The sequence below is a fragment of the Erpetoichthys calabaricus genome, chromosome 11, assembly GCF_900747795.2.
Source record: "Erpetoichthys calabaricus chromosome 11, fErpCal1.3, whole genome shotgun sequence".
In the NCBI taxonomy this organism is placed as follows: Eukaryota; Metazoa; Chordata; class Cladistia; order Polypteriformes; family Polypteridae; genus Erpetoichthys; species Erpetoichthys calabaricus.
Genome location: NC_041404.2, coordinates 3,665,816 through 3,693,763, shown reverse-complemented (window position 1 = coordinate 3,693,763; position 27,948 = coordinate 3,665,816). Strand labels below are relative to the sequence as shown.

Below are 27,948 nucleotides of genomic sequence, written 5' to 3'. Positions count from 1 at the left end.
TTCTGTGCGTACGCACCGTTTATACATGAGGCCCCAGGAGTGTTGCAGAATATATGCTGACCACCAAGAGAGAGCTTGAAACATGCAGGAAAGACTCCTAATTCCTTAGCCCTTCTGATTGCTGCTTTCGTTGCCCATATAGGAGTGGCTGTTTTAGCACTAAAGTCCAGATAAAATAAATTTTATACCCTTTGCATGAGAGGTTGTGAAGTTTTCTTGACTCTCGAATAACTTTCAGGTGATCTTGATTATTAATTAACCTCATTATAATAGTGGGAGGACTTGATGTGTTATCCCAAATAATATTTATATATTCTTAGGCAGCAAATAAATATTCCAGAGAGTAATATTAACACACGTTCATGTTTTATACCCATTTCCGAATGTTATCTTTTTCTGTCTAATAAATACAAATTTCTTACCATTTGTAAGGCATTACAAAGATTCCTTTTCCCTTGAAGAACAAAAACGTGTTTAGGAATTCTAATATCAAATTTATTATGTTCCCAAGAAAAGTAACGAAGTCATCACCCTTTGTGGTCTGTTTTTCCTTTGTATCGTCCCATACATCAGCTTGCCCCAGGATAGTAATATTAGTATTATGTTAGTCATGCTCAACAAGGAAATGAAACCACAACTGCTTATTCCCAGCTGTCTTTTCAACCACTTGTCTTTAAGTAAGAATGAAAATCACAAGGGATGAGTAAACTTTAAACTGACCACAATATTTTCTTTCACAGTTAAATATAGAAGTTTTTCTGTAAAGGCATTTATACATACAACTTGTATTAATTATACATGTGAAGGAATTTTTTTTGTTAAGGAAGGGTTTAGTTAATTGATATTCGTTTACTCTTTACTGACAGTTACTAATTTTAATAATCTGAATGAATGTAGTTAATCATGTCAAGTGTTAATTCTTAAATTGCATAAATTTACAGCTCTGAACCCTGCTCATACATAGCTGAAGCCTTAGGATAAAGCCTGTTGTAATGGCACAACCACGATTAAAGGAGCTAACCTCCAGGCTAACAATAATGCAGCCTAATACAAGGAAAAGATGAATGTTTTATCATGGTTTTAAGCTAAATTATGTCTTTTGTTAAAGAAAAGAATTAGGTGACAGTTCATTTCACACTGAAAACTATTAACAGAAAACATTTTGGCAGGTGAGGCTTCATTGGTACTCCTGTAGGCCATGCACATAGATCTTAAAGAATACACTGCAAATTAATAAAGCTAAGCTCCAGGCATTGGAGCAATTACTGCGGACTGGCTGCATATCTGCTGCAGCTATACGATTGGTTGATTCAACTTAAAGTATTTTATCTAGTGTTTTGACTTTTTTGCTCTTTAACCTCTCAAAACTCACTTGAGCATTATGCGTGTGTCCTCATTATCGGTTTAAGCTAATGAGTCATAAGATAAGTTGTTTGGATGAATGTTCTGTACTCATAAAGTAAAAGTACTCGGCAGACCATACATAAAAATACTCAAGACTTATTTTATTAATCTAAGTTAGGGCTTCCGTTATGTAGAATTGGATGGACACCCTCTATTGATTCTAAGGATCCTGACATAACCTGTAATGGGATTTTTTCTGCTTTTTTTCTATTGCCAATTATGTCCTTTTCTACCAACTAGCAACACACTCTGTATGGCAAATTTTAGCTCAATCTTAAAAAAATAATAGAAGATACAAGTAAATAATGATGGGTGGTATAACTGAGAAATTATATCACAATACTGTTTATTTTTTTATTTTGGGCAGCAGTTATGATGTATTATGCACAATATCATAAATGAGCTCATTACAATGCAAGTCCTCTTAGATGTTGGAGCTTTTGGTGTGTGACTTGGAAGAGTTAGTCCTCCTTGAAGGCTATGTCTGTAAAAGATGCCACTTCAGGGTCCCTGAACTGGAGGCGTCCTCTGTTATAGTAGAGAATTGGTGGGCCTGGTATCCTTTATAAAAATGCTGTGCAGGATGAGATTTCAGACCAGAATAGCAGAGATAGTTGGGTCACAGTCGGCTGTAGGTGTAAGACAAAGAGTGCACACTGTCTGGGGGCATCAATCCTAGAACTGGAAGTGTCAAACCGTTTTCATGTCCTTGCAAAGCTAGATAGTGACTCTGAAAACTCTGAGGTGGTAGGCAGGCATGAAGGCAGGCACCTCAAAACTAGATCCCAGTAAATGAGAGATAGTAACAGTTGGGAAATCAGTCAACAGGGGTGTTGAAGTACAGGACTGCTGCAGAGACACAGTTTCACACAGTGTGTTTCCTCACAGGTGCACAGGTGGGGAACCTCCCTGAAAGGGTGGATTCTCTTGTCATTGTCCATGTTGGAACAAATTACATATATAACGGCAGGCTACCAGTTCTGCAATCCAAATTTAAAAAGTTAGGTGCCAGACTGACAAGCAGAACTGACAATGTAGTCCTTTGTGAAGTTCCGCCTGTGCTAATCTCAGTCCAGGTAGGAGTGAGGTGAATAAGCTGAAATAGTGGCTCATATCTTGGAATGGGTTAGAAGGTATAAGTGTATGGGACATTTAACAGGGCTCCAGATGGCGACTAAAATGGTCGCCAATGTGACTTGATTTTCTATTTTGCGACTAGTTTTTTCATTCCAGTCGCCGGTGGCGACTCTCTCTCTCAATCTAAGAAAAGTTTTAAATTTAAAGCAGCAGAAATGGCTTTTAATTATGTGCGAAAACTCTCAGCCCGCGTCTGCCTTTCCTATTACACTATCACGTGATTAAAGCCAAACCGAAGCGAGGCATCATCTGACACGCCCACTCTGCTTCAAACGTCATCTCGCTAACTGCTGCGGATAGGGATCTGAAATAGAAGAGAATCGGGCCACAACTACTCCTTGAATTCCGTCCTAACTTTCCATGTAACACGCAAAATGGCCAAACGAAACATTTCCGACTTTTTCTCAATGCCCACTCGTCCAAATCCTGCCTTGTCTACTTCTGAATGAACCGAAGATAATTCAGTCAGTGGGTTATCTGAGGTACAGCCACCGGCGTCCAGAAATGTACAGTTATTAAAGGATGACAACTCCGTCCCGTTAGCAAAGTCTTCTGCGCCCGCGGCTCCGACGCCTGGAAGACAGTTTAAAGCGGCTTGGTTACATGAGTTCGCTTGGTTACGGTATGACAAGGGAAAGATGTATTGCAGCTTTTGTGCACAAGCTGGACAAGAAATTGCTGGTAAAACAGAATTCATTTGTGGTACGAGCCATTTTAAAAAGGAAACTGTGAAAAAGCATGGTGAGAGTAAGAAACACAAGAATGCCAGAGACTGTGTGATCGCTAGGTTTGCTCCTCGTGACACCGCCATAGCAAAGGCAGTGCAACGTGCTTGTGAGAAAGAAATACCGTTCACAAGGTTTAAATCTCAAATTCTGCTGATGAAGAAGAATGGCATGGATGTGTCAAAACATATGATAATGATACAGCATGTGCAGAGTTTGTAGGTTGCATTGCAGATGAATTAAAGAGTAATGTGCTGGAAGAAGCTTTAAAGGTAAACTACATCTCAGTTATAACTGATTGTGGAACAGATGTCTCAGGGAAAGACAATGTCATCACATACTGTAGCTATGTATCTGATGGAACACCTAAGACTCATCTAGTAGGTTTGGCTGAGATTGATTATGGTCATGCAGAAGGGATTCAAAACACCATTAAATCACTGCTTCAGAATACTGACCCAACCAGCCCAAATTGGTGGGTACATAAAATGAGTGCAAGCGTGAACATGGGTGCAACAGGGGGAATAGGGGCACTTTTCAGAAAAGAGATAGGTGAACATGCTCTGTCTTTCCACTGTCTACCCCATCGGCTGGAACTGGCAATGCTAAACACACAAAGGTCAGTGCCAATGATTGAAAAAGTTTATGACCTTCTACAACTAGTGTGGAAAACGTATAATTTCAGTCCCAAAAGCAAGCGGGAGCTGGAGGCTATAGGAGCAGAGTTAGGATGCACAGTACGAAACCCATCAGCAGTAAAAACACAGAGCTGGTTGCCACACATTTATTGGGCACTTTCAGTTTTTCTCCATTCAAACTATGCAACAGGTCAGGGGCAGTACACTGCTGTGCATCATCATATGGAGCACCTTGCAGTCATGTCCAAAAACATAGACATAAAGGGAAGAGCCAAACACATCGTTCAGCAAATGGAAAGACTGTCTTTCGTTGCCTTTTGTCACTTTTTACATGACCTTTTTTCAGAGGTCTCAAAGCTGAGCCTTACACTTCAAAAAAAATCTCTTATACAGTGGAACCTCTAGATACGAGTTTAATTCGTTCCAGCACTGAGCTTGTATAGCGAATTTCTCGTATCTAGAACAAACTTCCCCATTGAAAATAATGGAAATCAAGTTAATCCGTTCCGCACCCCAAATATATTAACATAAAAATCAATTTTCCTAACAAATAACACAGATAAATTATATATACTGTAGTCTACCTTTAATAAATAACACTGGTAAATAATATAACTGATTATTAAAAGAATCAAAACAGGTGTCCAAAGTGCAGTAGGGCATTCAATAAATCTTTAAATAAATAATCCTTAAAACAGTTGTGAAGTGGAGGTTTAAAATACACAAGAATAACAATCCTTTAACACGAGGTTAAAACGTCAAAAGGATGCCGTCTTTAAAAAACAGATGACAATCCCCGGTGCTTCTTCTCTGTTAACGTCTCACCTGCGGGCTCTGCAACAGGCGAGACACTCTTAATGCAGCTGACCTTCTCTACACCGTCCTGCTTCAGCTGTTTGGCTCGCCTGTTCAGCTCACTGTTTAGCTACACGCGAGCCTGCACTCACTTGCTCTCCCGCACCGACTTCCTACGCCTGCCTGCCCGCCTGCGTTCTCTCTCCTTTCCTCTTTTCTTTTACTTCTTCTCCCTCTTAACCGGCTCGCGCTTCCCTATATATGCGGGGAGGACATGGCAGCTGCAGCCCATCAGCAACAGGAACAATCATGGATGTGGGCAGTTTCCCACCTGTGCACTTAGGTGAGAAACGCAGACACCGCAGATCGCGGCTCACAACTGCTACCACGCCCCCTCACTAAGCCGCGAGCTATACCCACAGCCTGGCTCGTGGCTCGTTACGCGAGCCAATGCTCGCATTTAGATCTGAATTTTTCGCTCATACTTTCCTCGTATTTTGAATTTCTCGTATACAGAGGTGATCGTATCTCGAGGTTCCACTGTAGTTCCTCAGACAGTTGCTGCAATTGTGGGCTGTGTTGTGTGGTAGCAATTAAAGGATTGAAGGAAAATGCTTTGAGAGGAGGGAAGCTGCAAGAATTCTTACAGCACATAGGTTCTCAGCCTGAAGGTTCAGTGCAACAGGAAGGGCCATCAACAAGCAGGAGTGAGAGGGCTGCAAGTAGCCACACAGTCATAACCTTCCAAAATGTTAAATTGAAAGGCCCCCCAAATCAGGCCTCATTCAGAAGTGATCTAAAGGCCGCAATTGAAAAAACAGTTGACATTACTGTTAAAGAATTGGAGATCAGGTTTGCAAACATGATGTCAAGTATTACACAGCACGGACATTCAATGGGATCAGAAATCATCAAGTCATTTTCAGTGTTTTGTCATGATGCACGGCCAGAGGACATTGATAGCTATGGCAAGTGTGAGATAGACACACTTGTTAAATGGTACAGGGAGTAACAAACAATGGCTGTGATGTCACAGCTGCGCAGAAGGAATGGCTAATGTTGAAAATATTAGTGAAGGGTCAGTTTATGGATAAGACTTACGGTGACCTATGGACAGTGATGCTGAGCAAGGAGCCGTTCTGTACAGAAAAATCTGCTTCACTTAGTCGAAATAATGCTGGTGCTTCCGATATCTGCAGCTCAGTGCGAGCAAGGATTTTCAGCACAAAACAGAATAAAATCAAAAGTGCGCAACTCCCTAAGTGTAGAAACACTGGAAGACTTGGTAAGGATCAGTACAGAGGGCCCTACACTTGAACTTTTTGACCCAGAGCCCAGTGTAAAGCGCTGGTTGTCAGTCAGCAAAAAAAAGCGCAGACCAAAGTATACTGGCTGGCCTAATGATGCTGACATTGTAATGGTTAGTGAAAGTGAACTTGAAGAGTAATTAATTTCTTTATATTTGTACACTCATTGCAAAATGATTGTTAATAATGTTTGTTATTGTGTTAATTCTTGTGTTATTATGTGTAAGACATTTTCAGTGTTTGTATTTGTAGTGTTCCTTACATATGTTGTGTATAAGACTCAGGACTTGAAGTATTGCTTATTAGTAAACATTTGCACTGTTCACATTTATGTGTCATTTATTCTTCTGTTATTATTATCTATAAGACCTTGCAGAGGACACTAGTAGGCAGGTCAAATAGCTCAGATAGGAGAAAGGAAAGGCAGTGTGAGGTAGACCGAAGAAACAAATAAACAATACAAGTAAATATTATTTGTTTATTTCATATTTGGCATGCGGTAGAGATTATGGCTCCCAAAAAAAGCATTTGGCTCCTAAATATTTTGGGTTTAGGAGCCAATGGCTCCCAAATTTTTTTTTCTGTTTGGAGACCTGCATTAGGTCTCCTTTTGGAACAAATGAGACCCTTTCTGCTATGATGGGTTACATTTGAACCAGAGGGGCACCAATGTGTTGAGGAGGCATATAATTAGGTTAGTTAATGAGGGTTTTATCTAGGGAATGTGGTCAGGGAGCATAAGACAGGCCAGGTTTATAATTGTGCATGAAGAGAGAGACAATAGTGTGTAAGAAAGGTGCTATATTGCACCCGACCCGGCACAGACTTGACACAGGAGGCACGTATAAAACAAAAACACTTTTATTTTTCTTCAGCTGGAGGGCACGTCTTCCCCGTAATCCCTCCAGCCACAACACAGTCCCAAGCACTGAGCACTGAATCACCACGCTCCTCTCTCTTTCACCACCACTCCTCCACAGCTTTGTCCTCCTTCCACCCGACTCTGGCTGCTGAGTGGTGGTCGCTGGCTCCCTTTTATTGAGTACCCGGAAGTGCTCCAGGTGGTTGATTATCGACATCCGGCTGCACTTTCGGGTAAGGCAAAACCAGTGCCCAAAAGGGCCCAGCCGCTCCTGTCGCAGCACTCCCTGGCGGCACCTGTGGAACCCCAGAGAGCTGTACAGAACTCCAATCCCCATGAAGACCTGGGGGAGTCCGAGGCACCATTGCAACCCAGGGAGGCTGCCATCTAGCGTCCAGGGGGAGATACTGGACTTCCCACCCTTGTCCCCCTGGCAGATGTGGTGAAGGAGTGCCGGCCAGGCATGGGGCCTGGCCATCCGTCACAAGTGTTAAAACAATTATGCACAGTAATGTAAATTATAGCCAAAGTTTAAATGCTAAAAGTAAAGTAAGCCATACATTAGAAATAGTTTGTCTTAATGCTGGAAGTATCAAAAATAAAACATGTGAATTGGAGTTGTATGTAGATGAGCATAAATAATGATATTATAGCATTAACAGAAGCCTGACTAAATATCAAAGATGGGAATAAGTATAACATAGACGGGTACACATTTTATAGGAGGGATAGACAGAAAAAAAGGAAGAGCTGGCTGATGTTTACGTAAAACAGATTTTTAATACAAGTCTTCTTTAGTTGGCTGATGAACCACAAATATGTGACAACTGGATTCGTATTGGAAGAATTAGGAAAACAGGCCCAATTTTAGCAGTGTGCTATAGACCCCCCATAATGCAGACAGAAATTTCAATGTGCATCTTTTTAATAATATTAGAAAGGCATATTTACAGGGGATATAACAGTTATGGGGGACTACCTGAATATCAACTGGACAAACTTTGCAAATAGCAGAGCAAAAGTGCGGGTTTTGTAGATGTAATCAATGACTTTTTTAACACAGCATTAAAAAGCACCTGTCTAGATTTAGTATTTTTTATTAACTAGAATACTATATAATTCAGGGTGTAGAGGTGATTGAACCTCTAGGGTCAAATGGTCAAGTGACCATAATATAGTACAGTTCACAGTGTTCTGGAAGAGCACAGCTGCAGATGCAAAGTCTAAAAATGATACATTAAGATAAGCTTTTTAACTGTTTAAACAGTCAAGGACAGAGAGGGACAGAGAGGTTGGGAGCATACACTGATACAGTGCATTGCCACACCCACCACGATCCCAAATTAGGACCCAAGCACAGCTGTGAAATGGGTGAAACCTCAGCACCACACTAGTTCAAATGGAGTGGAACAGTGAGAGTTTTTTTACAGTGGCTGGAGTGCCAATCCTGCCACCACCCCCCGAGTTTTCCCTGCAACTTGGAGAACCTGTTTACAGGGCTACATGCATGTTAATGTCATACCCAGGACAGAGCAATTGCAGTTTAAGGGCCTTGCTCAAGGACCCAGCAGAGTGAAATTACTTCTGGCATTTACAGGATTTGAACTGGCAACCTTTCAAATGCTGGCCCAGGTTCCTAAGCCTCAGCGCCACCACTCCGTCTACAGGAGAAAAGGAACAGGTTTAAAAATGTTTTACATATAGTATTAGACAGGTAAATCGAAAAATATGAAATCAGTAGGAAATTAAAAACTCTGCAGTGGTCTATTAATGAGCTGAAAAAGAAACCACAAAGGAAAAAAACAGCTGTATTAAGCATATAAGACTTATAACTCTAATGGCAAATTGTAGGAAGTGTGAGAGCATGAGGGCAACCATTAATAAGGATATATGGGAAGCTAGAAGGTAGTTAAGGTAAGGTAGAAAGGAATATTGCCCAAAGGGGAAGATGACCCAAAGAGATTCTTTTAGTAATTTAGTACTAAAAGAACTGTCAAGGAGGAGCTGAAGTGCATCAGGAATCATAAAAGGGAATTAAAATACACAGACAGTAATATAGCGAATGCTCTAAACTTTTCCAACGTTTCCACATGTGAGAAAGTGGCTTAGCTCCCAGTGGTAACAGGGACTACTGTGGAGATGCTGAGTGATGTGGAAATTATAGAGGGAGAAGTACTGCCTAAATTAAATTGGCTGAAATCAAAAAAATCACCAGAGAGAGAGAGTATGCACAGATATAGTGTGTTGCTGCACCCACCACATGACGAACCACCTCAGGATCCAAAAGTAGGACCCAAGTGCAGCCATGCAATGGGTGAAACCTCCGCACCACACTACTTTGAATGGAACAGTGTGAGGCTTTGACAGGGGCTGAAGTGATAATCCTGCCACCAACCCCCAAGTTTTCCCTGCAAGTTGTAGGACCTGCTTGCAGGGCTGGGTGCAGGTTAAATCTCCAGGACCAGATAATATTTATCGATTAATGTCTGAGGAGGTTAGCCAGTACATATACTGTACATTAAATCCTTGACACATACAGGTGCTGGTCATAAAATTAGAATATCATGACAAAGTTGATTTATTTCAGTAATTCCATTCAAAAAGTGAAACTTGTATATTAGATTCATTCATTACACACAGACTGATGTATTTCAAATGATTATTTCTTTTAATGTTGATGATTATAACTGACAACTAATGAAAGTCCCAAATTCAGTATCTCGGAAAATTAGAATATTGTGAAAAGGTTCAATATTGAAGACACCTGGTGCCACACTCTAATCAGCTAATTAACTCAAAACACCTGCAAAAGCCTTTAAATGGTCTCTCAGTCTAGTTCAGTAGGCTACACAATCATGGGGAAGACTGCTGACTTGACAGTTGTCCAAAAGACGACCATTGACACCTTGCACAAGGATGGCAAGACACAAAAGGCAGGGCTCACGAAATCGCTAGCCCGACGTCCCGGGGCTATTGTGTCTTCCAGTTGGGCTACCAAAATCTATCTCAGCCCTGCCCATCGGGCTATCATAGGAAGGAAAAATATATGTCAATGCTTTTGCATTGTTTCGCAAATGTAGCTAGGTAATTATGTCATTTTCGGGCATCGATGAGCCATTGTCAATATGTGAAATATTGAAATCGCGTTTCAATTCGCGCTTGTTTTTTACTTTCACTTTGCGATCGTGCTGTGTATAGAGAGCGGCAGTATTGATTGGTCAGTGACGGATTAATTGCGCACCAATTCCTCTGACATCGTCGTATCACTCATTAGCTTACTATTCAAACGTGAAATCTCCCGCAGCAAGCTTAAACATGTGATAGAGGTTCATTGCGCAGAGAATTTAAAAAATCGCTGACCGTTATGTGTGTGCGTGTGTAAAAATAGATGGATTTACGCAGGTATTTTAGTTCTGCTGAGCCAAATAAGACAGGTCAGGGTGAAGAAGGGACAGCCAAAGAAAAGCCTACCACAAAGCGGAAAAGTTATGACAAATCAGACTATGAGGCAAAAAGAAAGCGCAGCTTTTTGGTTTCATGGACAAAAGAATTTCTGTGGCTGGAATATGACAAGCTAAATAACAATGTTCTGCCGGGTGTGTCGTGAGTTTCCCTCGATATCTGACTCGACAAGCGCCTTTGTTACTGGCACCAGTATTTTTAGGAAAAACCCAATCAAAACCCATGAGAAATCTCTGCATCACAAGAAATGCATTGGTGCTCAGTCTGCAGCATCTTTCCCAGAACAAACACCAATTGCAAAAAACATACTAAAAATAAACCAAGCACAACAAGAAGTCCTGAAAAAGCTGTTTAGAACAGCGTACTATGTTGCAAAGAGTGAACTACCACTGGCAAAATTTAGCAGTCTTTGCAAACTTCAAAAAGCAAATGGCCTAGATCTTGGTTCCACTTACCTCAATGACCATGCTTGCAGAGAGTTTATTGGAGCAATAGCACAAAATTCAAGAGACCAGATCGAAAAGGAAATACAAGAAAGCAGGTTCTTATCCATTCTTGCAGATGGCAGTACGGACACTGGTATAATAGAACAGGAGTTGGTTCATGTCAGGTATGTGAGAGATAATGGTGACATATCCACATACATGATCACATGTCAGCCAGTCAAGAGTGTAAAGGCTGCAGGTATTTTAGAGGCTATTGATGAAGCAGTGAACACCATGGGTATCAGAGAAGACACATGGAAAAAGAAAGTAGTGTGTGCAAATTTCGATGGTGCTGCAGTGATGATGGGTGAGAAAACAGGAGTAGCTGGGAGACTGAAACAGAGGATACCCCACATCATAACAATCCACTGTGTGGCACACAAATTAGAGCTAGCCGTGCTGGATAGCGTGAAAGGCTGTGAGTACCTGGTGAAATTTGAAGATACACTGAAAACCATCTTTAAGATGTACTACTATTCCCCAAAGAAGCAAAGAGAACTGACAGAAATAAGTGAACTGCTAAATGAGAAACCGGCACATTTCAGTGGCCTGAAGAGCACACGGTGGCTTCCAAGCTCACTGAGATGTCTGAAGGCTGTGGAAAAAAATTACACTCCCACTGTTGTTCATATGGAGAACATGGCAGGAGGAAGTGATGTCAAGTCCGAGGATGCAGCCAAGGATAAGGGGGTGGTGCAGGAGATGAAGACTGAGAAATTTGTTCGCTTCCTGCATTTCATGTTGGACTACAGTGCCATCTTATCCAAGTGCTGTACTGATTTTCAGCATGATAACCTAAACATCACACGAACAAATCAGTTAGTTGAGAGCACCACATCACGCTTACTCAGCCTAAAAACAAAACCAGGAGAATACCAGAAAAACTTGGACACAAAGTTCACAGCGAACGAGGATGGTAGCATTTGCTACTGTGGAACTCGGCTCACAAAAAGTCAGCGACCTGCTAGAAGAGGTGAGGGCACAGACAAAGACACCTTTGGTGCAGAGATTCAGAACATTATTGACAACACGGTCAAGTACATGGACAACAGATTTAAAAATCTGCGTGAAAAGCCTCTCTTGTTTCAAGGTTTTTGACCCTTCCACTCTTCCCTACCCCAGAGAAGAGCTGGCAAATTATGGGGATGAAGAGGTGGATTATCTTGTCATACATTTTGCCAGTTTGCTAGATGAGGAAGAGAGAGAGAAAATTCCACAAGAATGGATGGATCTAAAAATGTGGCTTGTAGCAAGGTAGATGATTGCTTGTACAGAGATCTCCTCTCTGAGAATCCAGAACACCTCTCATATCTTGTTGCTGGTGAAATTAATGCTGACACTTAGTCCATCAACAGCCATCTATGAGAGAGGATTTTCTTGCATGAACCGAGTGAAGACAACATATCGTACCTCTCTAGACCCTGAAACACTGACTGCATGCAACTCTCCATTAAGGGGGAAACAGTTGAATCTTTTTACCCTGACAAGTCAATTTGTTTCTGGATGTTTTCTGGAAAAGGTTCAAGACACCTGGATCATAAAACCCCGACAAGAACAAAGAGCAGTGAAATGGAGGCCGATGCACAGGAAGAAAAAGCTGATGGAGGAGATGCTATGCCCTCAACGTCGAGTGGCATTTTCTCATCCGTGACTTCAGTGGAAATTTCAGATTCAGAATCTGACATAGACTGATTCATGTTCTACACAGTTCTTACAAGTTCATAGAAATTTCTGTTCAATTAGAACCAAATATTTGAGTTGATGATTGTAATTTTTATACAGTTGTTGAGAAAAGCCAAGCAAAATGACACCTTTTATTGGCTAACTAGAAAGATTACAATATGCAAGCTTTCGAGGCAACTCAGGCCCCTTCTTCAGGCAAGATGTAATACAGAAACTGAAGTTTCCTATGTTTATATACACACTCTAGGACAAGAAACAACATTGGTAAATCTTTAAATGAGAGATTTTGTATGTAAAAAATTAATAGATTCATTCAGGCTAGGGTTAATTTAGCAAGAGAGAAAAGAACAATGTATTGTCAAGATCTCTGGATAAGATAACTGTCCAACAAAGTCTTTTGAAGTTTGTAATGAGTTTTTCAAAACAATGTGGGTCTGTAGACAGGTTGTCTGTCATTCTGAGAGATGTAAACAATCCTCATATCTGGCCATAAAACTCTTGTCTTTATTCAATCCATGTTGTAAAGTATTAAATTTTAGCATGAGTTTAACTTCCCATTCTTTTCTCTCTTGCTGTGTTTTGAAGTTGCCCATAAGCACTGTGACCTTAAAGTCCTTCTCACAGTGTCCATGGCTGTTGAAGTGGGCCGCCACAGGAACATCTGTGTTGCCATGTTTAATATGGAACCTGTGTAAGTTCATTCTCTGGCGGAGTGTTTGTCCAGTTTCTCCCACATAGAGTGCAGTGTCAGGACATTTCATGCAGAAAATTAGGTAGACTACATTAGATGATCTGCAGGAAAATGATCCCTTGATGTGATGTTCGAGTCGGCAGTGTGGTATAACTATACGGTCTGTATCATAGATGTGGGCACATGTTTTGCATCTTTTCTGTAGGCATGGAGATGTGCCATTTTCTGTTGGTTCACTTAGGGAGCCTCGGACAATTAATTGTTGAAGGTTTGGTGGTTGTCTGTATGCCAGGAGGGGAGGTTCAGGAAATACATTTTTCAGTGTTTGGTCATTGTTTAGTATTGGCTGAAGTTCTTTTATAATTTTTCGAAGTGTTTCAAGATGTGGGTTGTAGGTGACAACAAGGGGGATGCGATCCTTGTTGTCTTTGTTTTTATATTCCAGAAGGTTGTCTCTGGGTATGGCAGTAGCTCTTCTTATTTGAGTGTCTGTTGTTTTCGGGGTGTAACCTTGTTTGATGAAATCTTGTCTGAGCTCCTGCAGTTGTTGATCCCGGTCTGTTGGGTCTGAGCAAATACGATTGTACCGTATTGCTTGGCTGAAAATAATGGAGCGCCTTATATGCTTGGGGTGGAAGCTATCATTTTTCAGGTAGGTCCGTCTGTCTGTCGGTTTGTGAAAAATAGAAGTTACTAGGGTGTTGTCTTTCAGTTGAACGGTGGTATACAGTTGTTGTAATTTGTGTTTTAACAATTTTTTGATTGATGTTTTGTTTCCTTTACAATATTATACATTAAAAATAATCTTTTTTATTCGGGCTACTTAAATTTATTTTGGGCTACCAAAAACTGAAGAGTGCCTGCCCGAAGGGCTACCAGGGATTTTGAAATTTTGCGAGCCCTGCCATTCATCACAAAATTTCAGCCATTCTATAACTTATTTACACCTAATACAGTTTACAAAATATACATTTAACAAGAGTGCCAAGTGTTTAGGAGACGAGCAACTATTTTAAAAGCCACACTCTTGTCTGGTTAATGATCTACAGCACCGTTGTCTATCTACAGCGCAGCAGCGTGGTCTCTGCAAACAAGCAGCTTGCCGCCTGCATTTAGCAAGTTTTAAGTTTGCGCCTCTGTAGCAATACATATCAGCATACTACTGTCATGTTCTGAGTATACTTAACTCTCAGTTAAAACATAAAATACTCCAATTTATTGAACACTAACTTGTGAAATAGGTAAAGTGGAGCAGCAATGAGAACACACCACTTTCAGTTTGTTGTCCAAGTTGCGTCTGAGGGGCAGTCCGAAGTTCGTCCCTTTACTGCAACCCTGACGGAACCACTTTCAGTGTGAAACACGTTCCTGCCAATTACTGCTCATCCCACAGTTCGTTTTCATGATCCAGTCGACAACAGGGACCCTTTGTTTACAAAATAGTATTCACTTTTGGTGATTACATTAATAAGATAAATTAGATATAGATTGTGGCAACTCTTCTTTTTTTTTTTTTTGAGTGTGCCACATGTGCAACAAATAAACAAGAAAAATGTTTGATAACAATACTGTATGTATGAAAACAGATACGTAATATATACATTCAACAAATTATCCCAACTCACTCTACAAAACAAACAGAAATTATAAGTTGAGTTCCTTAACTTTAGGAATTTTAAAAGTAATCAACAGGAAATGACAGTGTTTTCAAAAACAAAATAGTCCAGTTTAAATGTTAATGGTGGCAGAAGTGGTATGTAAACAATGCCAGCAAAGTAGGTGAAAACAAATGCATCATCAACATGCAAGACTTGGGGATTAGCCTTGAGGAGCTCCCATTTACCACTGTTCAGAAAGAGTCCTTTTCTAGCTGCTCACTAAACACACTGTCTAAAGTGACCACCCCTTCACTAATGATCAGCCAGTATTTTGTCAGCTGGTGGTAGTTGTCACACAATGCACCGACCGATATTTATCCTTTTCAATGTAAGTATTGCTGAAGTGGGTCTTCATGGTTATTTATTGCTTTGTTTTCTTGCTGCTCTATCACCCTTAAAATGGATTTCTGGTGACTCCAAAACCAGTGTTTTTAGCTACCCCTAACATCTGCTTTGAAGGGCCATCATAAAGTGGCACCCCACTATTCTACACAATTACAAGATAATCCTTGGGTGATTAAAACAAACTGAAGGCACGGGCAACAGAAAAAGTTGAATGCACACTGTCTCAAAGTTACAATATCTTACAATTTTGAATCTGCTTCTTCCATTATCAGGTTGTCAACAGATGAAAGCTGTTCCAACAAAACTGATCACAAGCCAGGAACCAAACCTGAATGGGATGGCATTTTATCTAGGAGCAGATTTATACACACATACAGTACATATACTGTATATATATATACATACTGTGACAACTGCCTTTTTTACTGTGAATACTGTGTCCTACTTTACTGTATATTCATTTTGAATTCAAACTTGTTGGAAACCAGATCTTATTCTGACAAATAATATACAGGAAGGAACCAACCCTAATTTCCAATGTCTTACTGTTTATATTAAAATATACATATGCATTTGCCTGAACCTCTTAATCTGTTGTCTGCAGCATTCTTCATAAGTCAGTTAAAAATATATCTTTAATGTACTTCAGGGGCGGCACGGTGGCGCAGTGGGTAGCGCTGCTGCCTCGCAGTTGGGAGACCTGGGGACCCGGGTTCGCTTCCCGGGTCCGCCCTGCGTGGAGTTTGCATGTTCTCCCCGTGTCTGCGTGGGTTTCCTCCGGGCGCTCCGGTTTCCTCCCACAGTCCAAAGACATGCAGGTTAGGTGGATTGGCGATTCTAAATTGGCCCTAGTGTGTGCTTGGTGTGTGGGTGTGTTTGTGTGTGTCCTGCAGTGGGTTGGCACCCTGCCCAGGATTGTTTCCTGTGTTGGCTGGGATTGGCTCCAGCAGACCCCCGTGACCCTGTGTTTGGATTCAGCGGGTTGGAAAATGGATGGATGGATGGATGTACTTCAGACTTTGTTGGGTGATAGCCGCAGATCTGTTCTGTATCTTGATTCTGTACTTCAAAGGTATTTCTCTTTCGCTGGAATTCTGGCATACTGTGGCATGATTTTTTGTAGAAAAATGTTCCAACAGTAAGTATCTACAGTATACTGTAATATTCTAAACTGATTTAATGTGGCTCTGTTCATAGCAATCATCAGTCTGTATGTCATACCATCACGTAACAATGGTAAATTTTATGACTTACTTGTCATCCCAATCCCATTGGCTTCTTTTTATTCCTTTTCAATAAATTTCTAGAAAAGTCGCTTGACTGGAACAAGGTCCTCCTTTTTTTGGCTTGTCAACATCTGGCTGTGTGCCAAGAAGTTACCCCTGTTCATTTTTTTACACATGCTATGATGGTTCCTGAAGGGGAGGATGGTTTCTAGTCATCCTTCTTTGGCAGTTCTTTATAGGAGTTGGAGCTGGACTTTATGTTTAGGAAAGACAAACACAAAGCCTGAAGCAACAGGTTGGCTTATTCACTTCGCTTACTTTTATAACCAACTGTCTGCCTGTTCAGGAAGTGATGGCCTATAACACCAGATAGAAGATAGAATGCTGAAAAGTAATCTTTTGTAAATTTATTAGATATTCTGCGTTTTATGGACAGCTGTTCCTATTGACTCCTTTGTTAATTCATTTAGCTTTTATATGCTTTTTGAATGTAACCCCTGTTTATCAGTTAGCTGTAAGTAAGTTTTCACAATTGCATACAGTCACTGCAGGTAGTTGATTGATTCATGTACACATTTCTGTACTGTTCTGATCTGCCCACTACCTTAAGTGAGTCAGTTGTGACCTGAGTATACTAGTATAAAACACAGGTTCACATAAAGAAGGTTATGACCTTTGGTCAGATTGCTAGTCTGGAAAGGAACTGCAAAAAGACAAAGATCTTTTTCATTTAGTAGATTACTTTGTTTCATGCCTCAGCAGTGATGTAGGACTTAATTCAGTTGTAAGCCAAATGCCAGTCTCTAGTCTTTTTTGCATTCTAAAACCAACATGGCCATCCTGCTACTCAGGCTATGTTCACACTGCAGTTAAAAGTAACTCAATTCTGATTTTCGACTAATATCCCTTTGTTGACTGTTCAGTTATTCCATTGATCAAAATTCAATATGAGTGTCAACAGATATCAACCCTAAATGTGTCATACATGCACAAGAATCATAAAAAAAAATTGTCAGAGACGTGACCTAATAGACCACCATGAACACCAACAGCTGCTACACTAAGTAACGTTTTCAGTGAGGATGTCTGTGAACTCATGATGGCAAGGAATAGATTTTTTTGCAAAAAGGGGTTTGAGGCCTACAGGATTATATTACAATAAAGCAGGCCAAGAACATCGCTCATGCAACAAAACGAGGACAACTTTAAACCAGCTCGACTTAGTAAACTGCCTGCTGGCTTCTGGCCTAGAAAACCCCAAAATGGGCAGCTGGCTTTGGAAGTTCAAAAAGACTATAGAAGCCCCAGAAAATATAAAAATGCTTTGCTAGAAAGAAAGAAAGAAAGAAAGAAAGAAAGAAAGAAAGAAAGAAAGAAAGAAACCATAAATCTCTGACTATCAAAGACAAGTCCCTCTAAGAATCTTTATAATGGAAATTATTTATTACAAAAAATAGGAAACATATTACAAAATGCTTAAAGGAGCAAAAGCATGTAAAAAATATTTGCCTACAAAGGCAATCCTAGATAAGTCCCAATATGAAATCCACACAATCGAATAACAGAAGCAAAAATCCAGAACCAGAAAGTGTATATTAAAAAAGCCCATACAAATTCTCCAAACAACTTACAATGATACACTAGCTGTTTCTCTTGGTCTGGCCCCCAGATAAAGGCAGAGGGAGTAACCAGCAGCAGTGATGTCAGGGTGATCCCGCCTCCTGGGACCAGCCTCACAATTAGACATAGTTTATAAATATTAACATAACAGAGAATAAATTAAAATATAAAAAATAATAATTAAAAAATTGAAATAAAACCTAAAATTCACAAGGATACAGAAAAATGCAGAAAACAAGTGAGTCTTGAAAAAATGTGTGCATGAGCCACAATGTTTCTGTCAGAAAACACATAGCATTTGGGTTATACTTGCTGGATACAGTCACCTCAAATCTTTATTAAGTCCACACATTTGTCTTCTTTTTATTTGCATGCTGAGTGGTTACTGTAATCCATTTTGATTTTTAACACAGAGATAAACATTGCATAAAGATTGATATAGAATTAACAGACAATTCTGATTCAAGCATTCAAAAAATTGAACCATTCAAGTCACATATCACATTTATTACCACATATTGTTAGTATGCGGAGTTTCCACAATAGCAAAATCGGTGTGAGGCCTCCAAAACAAGCAAGGGAGCAGGCCAGAATCCTAACTGTTTTGCCCAGATGAAGCTCACCTGAACTCAGAGAGGTTCCTAATACTACCTGCTGACTTCAGGTAGAGTAGGCATAAAAATAAGGAGCTGGCAAGACAACTAGAAATATAGTAAAATTATATCCAAAGCCCCACAGGAGGAGGGATGACCGTAACCACACGCCTTGAATTAAAATGGCAAAAATAAAATCTTAATAAATCAAGAATGTATTCTCAGAAAACTGTATAATGCAAAAGCTCAAAAGAGGCACATAAATTGCATCAAGGCAATCCTAGCCAAGAAAGTCACAAAATGTAATCCAAAAACCAAAATCCTTAAAACACAACAATAAATCGAAAAATCCAGAAAATTCAACACAGAGAACAATACTTGCTTAACTCCACAATAAACAAATGATCACCTGCTCCTGGGCCTTCTCAGCTCACTTGTATAGCCAGAGTGAGAGCTCAGGAGCAATGACATCCTAGAATTGTAAGGGAATCCTTACTAATACATAACACTTGAAACTATGTGGTACTTCAGACCTTGAACATGTTGGTGCTTGAAACTAAAAGGAAAGCCCTGTGATTATTGCAGCAGCTGCATAAAAGTAGGTGTCTTGGGATTATAAATTATGGTTCATTTTGACAGTTATTTTACAGGGAAACAGGTGGAGCTTCATTTCGAAATTAAATAACTAATTCAAATTTTGCTGATACTGATTATTAAGATATGCTTCCCTTTGCTAATGCTTATGTGCAGTATTTTTTCAGTCACATGTAAACTTTATTAAATTGGGGTCAGTCATTTTACAACATTCCTAAAGAAAGTAGGAAATGTGCCTGTTGTAAAAACAAGGAATTGTTACCTAAACATGTGAAATTCTACAAATATTATTCAAATATGAAATTACACTCAAATAATCAAATATGATTACATTACACTTGGTTACAGGTTGCACCAGGACACGTAAGAAATCTCATTCAGCAAAATAATAAAGTAAAATAAATACACCCTTAAAATCATTATAAAATCATAAGTAAAATCATTACGCCCTTTCTGAAGTGTTGCATTCATCTTTAACAGATTAAGAATGCAGGTACTAGTCTCTCTTTATAGGATAATTATTGTCATATTTACCTTTACAAATGTAAGGCTGTGTCTAGCACATCACATCAGCCTTGAAACATGGTACTATTATAGTATCTCCTTCAAGACACCCAAGTATCTTGTTTAAGTCTGTAAACCATGTGTAGACTGGATTGGTGAACTCCAGCAACCTCACTAACAATTGTACAAAGATTTGTCCCACTGCTTGAAAGTCAAATCAGAATTTATATCTCTCATTTTGAGGCAAAGACATGATTAGTAGCTAGACTTTCAAGAGGCAGGGAAGTGTGAGGCCTCGGTCACTGAAACATACCACCCCCCATCCTACCAAACATGTAAGTTTTGTCTTCAACACTGTAGAGGCACATTAATCAAGATATTCTAAAAAATTAAAATCTAATGCCTTCATTTTTTCACAGATATTATCCATCTCTGAAATTTATATTTTGTCAGAGCATGTGCAAAAATCTGTAGCAGTTTATATGAAAGTGTTCTTCCTTCTTTCAGTTTTGTAACACAGTATGTACTTTAACTAGTAACCTCAGTTAGTCATGCACAGGATGAATGATACTTTCCAAGTGGAATGGAATTTCTAACCTACTCCTGGCTGAATGCTTTGGTTTCCTTTTCACTTAGGTTTTAGTATAGTCCTTAGCATGAAATGGATTGCTGTTTTTTCCTAATTTCTGGGGTTTATGCAATTATTTTACTGTTATAATAAAATAGCATAATAGAACATAAAATGACCTACCTAATCCATTTCAGGGTCCTGGCAGCATCAGATGCATGACAGAACGCAGCCCTGGACAGGGTACTAGTCTATCACAAGTTCCACTCTTAAGTGCATCCACACTCACACTGGGTCAATTTAGAATTATCAATTAATCTGATTTGCACATCTTTGGGGTTGAAGGGGCGAAAACATTTGTGGTATAGCATGCTTAAGAAAGATATTGACGTGGCCTTTAAAATGTAAGAGTCCTTGTAAAACTTTAAGACAGTGTCTTTCATAATTTTAATACACCTTAACTTTTAGAAATTCTAAATTGGCATTCTGTGTCTGTGGGTGTGTGTGTGTGAGACTGGGACCTATGAAGAACTGGTGCTCTGTCCATTCATTCATCCATACACCTAGTTTCTTAACCTGCTTATCCAGGGCAGCTGGAACCTATCCCAACACTTTATCCAGAATTATATCCTGCCTTGCATCTGATGCTGATGACATACTGTAGGCATTGTCCCTCCAAAAGTAATCAATTTGGTGTAAGACTATTACATTCTTTGAATAATAATTCCTGTTGAGAATTTTTCCCTTAGTAACATCAATGTATTTCTTTAGAGATGACACACATTTCTTGGCATCGGTCTCTTTAGTGTCATTTGTGCCTGTGCTCATTCATACTGTGATGAAACAAAGGATATTTCATTTACTTCTTCACTAAGCATCCCTGTCAATGTTTATGCCCTTGATTTTGTAACTGAGAATTATTGGCAACTAAGCTTCAATGACTGCTGCAAGGTTAAGATAATTACATAGATAAATTGAAACAGAAGTTCCATCTGCCCTTTGGTGGTTTAAGATTGAAACATAGAGACTCTAGGCTAGCTGTGATGCAAAATGCAGTGTAGTCATTCATACTCTTAAATTGATCCACTAAAGTACATCACAGTAAAGATCTGCTGTTACAGCATTTGAATAGACCCCGTACTATATATATGTAAAACAGTATGTACCAATAGAAGTAGTTATTTGAAATGATGCTAATTTCATTATTTTCCAAGGAATTTATTTTTGTTTTATTTTCTTCCTTTAGCCGTTTAAGTAGCAGCATGGTGGAGTTAACAGTGATCCCTGAGCCTGCCAGTAGAGACAGAGGTGAGAGGTTTTCTTTTTTTTTAATTCTTTTTTGTAAAATTTAATGTTTGTTCCTTTAGTCTTTGACTTATATTCCTGATTGACCAGTCAGTGGAACAATGTGGTAGCATTGTGGTTAGTGCTGCTGCCTCAAAGCACCAGCGACATAGGGCTGATTCTTTCCTCATTCACTACCATCTTGTGTGTGTCTGTGAGATGTTTCTCCAAGTTCTCCTGTTTTTCCCCCTGCTTCCCAAGGACATGCATGCCAGGCTATTTCTTCACTGTAAATATGTCCAGTGTAGGCGTTTGTGTGTGATTTACCTTGTATTCAACTGCCCTTGCATCCAACTTTCCATCTATGGTTCCTACCTAGTACTCTGTTGCTAGTGTAGTGTGTTTAGAATATGGAGAAATGCATTAAAACGTAGACAGATTTTTTGCAGGGTTTGTAAACATTTAAACATTATGTCTTCTTAATAGCTTTGTTTTTTTTTATTTAGTTTTACTGGAAGAAGAGATTAACCCATATTGTGAAACTGTGTTTCACAGAATCAGTTCAGATCATCAGCAGGTAAATAAAAAAATAAAAGCAACATGCTTGACACAAACAGATAGGACTCTGTCTCTTGTATTTGGTAGGCTAAAGTATTGTATCTAACTTATGATTTTCTTTTTGTGTTTCATTATGTGTTTACAGCTGTACTAAAGCTATGTAAAGTATGTTATAAACTTGAATTTTTCATCATGTCCTGAATTTTTCAACTCTTGGTTCCCTTTTTATTATTATCACTGTTTCAGGAAAGCACATTAAAAAGTAACACTACTTTGACTATATGGTAGTGAGCTTGTGCTTTATGACCATGGAATAACTTCACAGACAACATAATGCAAGCAAAATCCAATGTATTATTACCTGTTTTCTAAACCCACCTTGTTCAGTACAGGGTTACAGGCAATTGAACACACACTAGGGATTAATCCTTGATGAAATGTTAGTGCACTGCTGCAGGGTATGCTTATGCTCACAATCCCTACTATTCACTTGAACTATTACTAGTTAATCTAACAATCTTGTCTTTACAATATGGGAGGAATTCTGCGCATCCTAAAAGACCTTTGGCTGATTATATGAAATTTTGTATTTCACTATCATGTGCATTTTATTTCATCAACCATGTGAGTAATACACATTTTTAACATTTAAGTGCAAATAATATGTTTTCTTTTGGGGCTTCTGTGCAGTATATCTCCATGTTAATTTATATGTGAAATAAGTTAATATCATTTGTCAACTTGTTATCATTGCATATATTTCACAGATTTCTAAAAATCAAAGGAACACAGAGTCTGGTACTTGCAACCAGGATCATCTAGGGACTTTCAGGTGGGTGTGTACTAAATAAAGACAATTGTACAAAAAATAAATAATAACATAAAAATGCATAACATTCCCAACCTTACTAATCCAGTTCAATGTCACAAGTGTCCCAAGCCAATATCAGCAGCCCTGGCACCAGTGCTTTTACACCAGAGCAGTTACTTAGGTAGATTAGCATTTAAGTGGGTTTTTATATGTGTAGTTGCACATTAGCTAAGTGCCTAAGACAAATTTAGCTTTAATAAAAAATAAAATGTGTGTTTATCTGAAATGTTTTTGCAGTTACTTTCTATTATGTTAATTTTATTGTTTAACTTATTTCTCTATTAGTCTTATCAGTATAATTTACAATAGAAGTGTATTATTCCCTAGAAGGGCATACTTTCATAACTACTTGGTGCTAATTCACTTTCTCTCCTCTCTTCCTGGTGAAATTTGTAGTGGCAACACAAACACATTAAGTTAAGTGCCTATGAAAAGGAAATGGGATATCAGTTAATTGAGTTAATGGAGACTGTGTTCCTGACATTTTCACTGTCTGATTTAACAGTTGTTTTGTCACAAATGTTACATTTACAAATGATTTTTTGTGTTGTTTTGCATGAACTGAAATATAGAGGTATTGGATATTGTTATGAGGGTGGCAGTAAGGAGACCTTGGTTCACTTCCTGGGTCTTCCCTGCATGGAGTTTGCATGTTCTCCCTGTGTCTGCATGGGTTTCCTCTGGGTGCTCCGGTTAGGTGCATTGGCGATCCAAAATTGTCCCTAGTGTGTGCTGGGTGTGTGTGCCCTGCGGTGGGCTGGCGCCCTGCCTGGGGTTTATTTCCTGCCTTGTGTCCTGTGTTGGCTGGGATTGGCTCCAGCAGACCCCCGTGACCCTGTAGTTAGGACATAGCGGGTTGGACAATGGATGGATGGATATTATTATGCAAGCTAAAGACACACTGTATTTGTATAGGTTGAGCTCTTCTTTTAGATGTTATTTTGTGTGTTATTATGTTGGCGGCCAATTTAATAGCCACCCTCTGCTTCTTTAAACCAGTATCACTTACACTATATGAAGTTAATTTTTTCGGAAGTATTGCCCCCTAGTGGACATGCTTTAATTCACTTTTAAAGAGGACACCCATTTTCTCCAAATTCAGCCTTACCAGGTTTTCCGTACCCCTAAGTTTAAGGATTTCTCAACAGATTAGGTCAACAAGCTCCAAGTTTTCTGAATTATTACTATATGCCAGATAGATAGATAGATAGATAGATAGATAGATAGATAGATAGATAGATAGATAGATAGATAGATAGATAGATAGATAGATAGATAGATAGATAGATAGATACTTTATTAATCCCAAGGGGAAATTAGTTATGAAGTCTACCCAAAAGTTTAGTAGTTTAACAATATAAAAGATAAATATGAAGATGGTTTAAATGAAATGAAATTGCATAATTCAGCTCAATATAGCTAATCCTTTGTTATTTGTGTTTGTAAATGAGACAAAAACTACTGTGAAAATAACATTCTGTCCTAAAGATAATTGTATAGTTAAAGTTGCAATTTTTTGTTTATGTTATATACTTTGCAAGAGAAGAAAGAGGTTTCTTAAATGCATTTTCATCAACATGGAAACGATGTGACTTAACGAATAATAAAGTAAAAATCAGCACACCAACACAAGCCCTAAAAACTGTTTACATATTCTATTTTTTGACAAATAGAGTCCAGTTTAGTCTATGGCAGTACAGTTCTCTTTAACCATAACAGCTGGTACAAGGGAGGTTGTGTCAATGGAGCCTGCTCATTTTTATATATAAAAAAGCATTAGCCCATAGCTAAAGAAAAGCAGAGTAAAAAGGGAAATGGATGCTGACTGCAACTTTTAGTAGACTCAAATGAAAACTCTGAGTCTTCAGTCTGGATGTACAGTAATGCTTGGAGTTTACATAGGTTGGCATATTATAGTGATAGTTTGCAGAACCTGTAATTTGAGACTCTGTACTTGGTATATTATCAGTTAGTGGACAACACTTTAGGGCGGCACGGTGGCGCAGTGGGTAGCGCTGCTGCCTCGCAGTTGGGAGACCCAGGGACCCGGGTTCTCTTCCCGGGTCCTCCCTGCGTGGAGTTTGCATGTTCTCCCCGTGTCTGCGTGGGTTTCCTCCGGGCGCTCCGGTTTCCTCCCACAGTCCAAAGACATGCAGGTTAGGTGGATTGGTGATTCTTCATAGGCCCTAGTGTGTGCTTGGTGTGTGGGTGTGTTTGTGTGTGTCCTGTGGTGGGTTGGCACCCTGCCCAGGATTGGTTCCTGCCTTGTGCCCTGTGTTGGCTGGGATTGGCTCCAGCAGACCCCCGTGACCCTGTGTTCGGATTCAGCGGGTTGGACAATGGATGGATGGATGGACAACACTTTATGATGGTGAGTGTGATTCCAAAGACTGAACATATGCTGGTAACAACAAGAGCACCTCGCTGCAGGGTAGGATGGGGTCAGATGTGGGGCAGGTTGGGTATTGAAGTCTGACCTTTTATGGTAGGTATGACGTTAGATGTTAATTTATTTATTCAATTCACCTGTCAAGATAGTCTTTTGTGGTGGGCTGGCACCCTGCCCGGGGTTTGTTTCCTGTCTTGCGTCCTGTGTTGGCTGGGATTGGCTCCAGCAGACCCCCATGACCCTGTAGTTAGGATATAGCGGGTTGGATAATGGATGAATGGATGGAAGATAGCCTTTTAGTTTTTATTAGTTACCATACAAGATAAGTACCTGAATGCAGTGGTAGACCTCATTATTTGCGAACAGTCTGACATTTAGAAAGTACCTTGTCTTATGTGGTAACATTCGAACATCCAAACCTGCCAACATCTGGCCCCACCCTATGCCATACACTACAGGGAGGACCCTTAGCTAACAGCATGGAGAAGTTTATGATAGGCCTGTCAACAAAATGTAAAACAGATGATGAAACTGCCTGAGATGTTACAGCTAGAAAAACAAAGATAAAAAAAAGATGAGGCATATCTCTCTCTGCCTTACCAGTACAACAGTTGGTACAGAAGTGCTACCTCAGTGCTTTGTGTGTCTTAAAATATTAGCCGCTGTCAGTTTGAAGCCAAATAAGTTAGGACTACACCTGGAGACTTCACTCTTAAGACAAGGACAAGCCCCTAGATCTCTTCAAAAAGAAAGTATAAAACTGTCGTGCTCAGCAGATACATTTTATTAAAACCACATCTGTGCATGCTTAAGCTCAACTCACTTCCTACAAAGTAGCCCACAAAGTTGTCTCGTGTAAAAAGCCTCACATTATAGCAGAGGAATCATTCCTCCCTGCTGCTATTGTTGCAGTTTCTTCTATGATCAATGAAGCAACAGCTAATAAACGGAACATTATTCCTCTATCAAAAAATACCATTGTGATGTGCACTTACAGCATGTCAAAAGATATATGGAGGAATAGCTTAGTTAAAAAATCAGATACAGATGTTTCACACTTCAGATTGACAAAGCAACCAACAGCAACAAAAGCTGTTTACTGATAACATACATCAGATATGTTGATGCCAATGATATGAAGGAGCGTTTGCTTTTCTGCAAACACATAATTAATTATGCAGACAAATTACGCAAAATTGTAGACAATTATTTGAAAGAGGCTGATCTGAAATGAAGGGTGGCACGGTGGCGCAGTGGGTAGCGCTGCTGCCTCGCAGTTGGGAGATCTGGGGACCTGGGTTCGCTTCCCGGGTCCTCCCTGCGTGGAGTTTGCGTGTTCTCCCCGTGTCTGCGTGGGTTTCCTCCGGGCGCTCCGGTTTCCTCCCACAGTCCAAAGACATGCAGGTTAGGTGGATTGGCGATTCTAAATTGGCCCTAGTGTGTGCTTGGTGTGTGGGTGTGTTTGTGTGTGTCCTGCGGTGGGGTGGCACCCTGCCCAGGATTGGTTCCCTGCCTTGTGCCCTGTGTTGGCTGGGATTGGCTCCAGCAGACCCCCGTGACCCTGTGTTCAGATTCAGCGGGTTGGAAAATGGATGGATGGATGATCTGAAATGGAAAATCAGGGGGATTACAAGCACTCATCAAGCACATTTCATCCAAACTGCAGTGAACATGCAGTATGATACATAGAGGGCCATTTGAATCCAAATACCTTAATCCCAAACTGAGCGATGTAATAACAGACATTATTGCTATAGTTAACTATATCAAAACAAGGCCAGTCAAAGCTCAGATATACTGTATTCAACTCTTTGTGGGGAAATGGGATCTGAACACATTGCTGTTTTATTTTACAGCATATCGCGATGGCTGTTATGTGGGAAGGTGATATCGAGAGTATTTGAACTACTGGATGAAGTTAGAATTTTCTTTGAGGAACAAAGGAATACACTAGCCCACACATTTAATAATGACATCTTCCTAATGAAACTTGCATACCTTAGTGGCATGTTTCAGAAACTCAGTGAACTAAATCCAAAGTTGCAGGGTAACAGCATACACTTTCCACACCTTGCAGATATAGTTACATCCTTTACAAGAAAACCGAAGATGGGAGGGCAACGTGTGAAAGATGGGAATGTAGACTCATTTGAGAGCTTGAAATCTTTCATTGAGGTTAAAAAAACATAACAGTGTTTCTGTGTGTGCAAGATCATATCTCAGCTTTACAAAAACATTTTCAGAGGTATTTCACAGTGGATGATCCTGCAAAATACAACTGGATCTGAGATTATTTTACTGAAACACCAGCTGTTGATTTCAGCACTGCAGAACAGAAATGGTTCATTGCTGTGACATCTAATTCAATAGTGAGGCTCCAGTTCATGGCTTAGACCTTGGCTGGCTGAATTTTGGATTAGAGTGTAGAAGAAGCAGAGAAGCTTGGCTATATGCCTGTCTTTTGCCACATCCTGCCTGTGTGAGATAATTTTCTGCAGTTGTCTCAATGAAGACAATATATAGGTCAAAGCTGCACATTGAAAATGAAC

At 39.7% G+C, this 27,948-nt stretch overlaps 1 protein-coding gene across 1 annotated transcript in view; it reads left to right on the top strand.

Annotated features, from left to right (window-relative positions):
• Window positions 1-27,948, top strand: part of arap3 (ArfGAP with RhoGAP domain, ankyrin repeat and PH domain 3) — a 199,173-nt gene that overhangs the window by 122,922 nt on the left and 48,303 nt on the right. Inside the window, exons 4-6 of the mRNA XM_028812615.2 lie at window positions 21,544-21,605; window positions 22,088-22,158; window positions 22,907-22,971. Coding sequence (XP_028668448.2) covers window positions 21,544-21,605; window positions 22,088-22,158; window positions 22,907-22,971 — 198 coding nt within the window. The remainder of the gene's footprint in view (window positions 1-21,543; window positions 21,606-22,087; window positions 22,159-22,906; window positions 22,972-27,948) is intronic.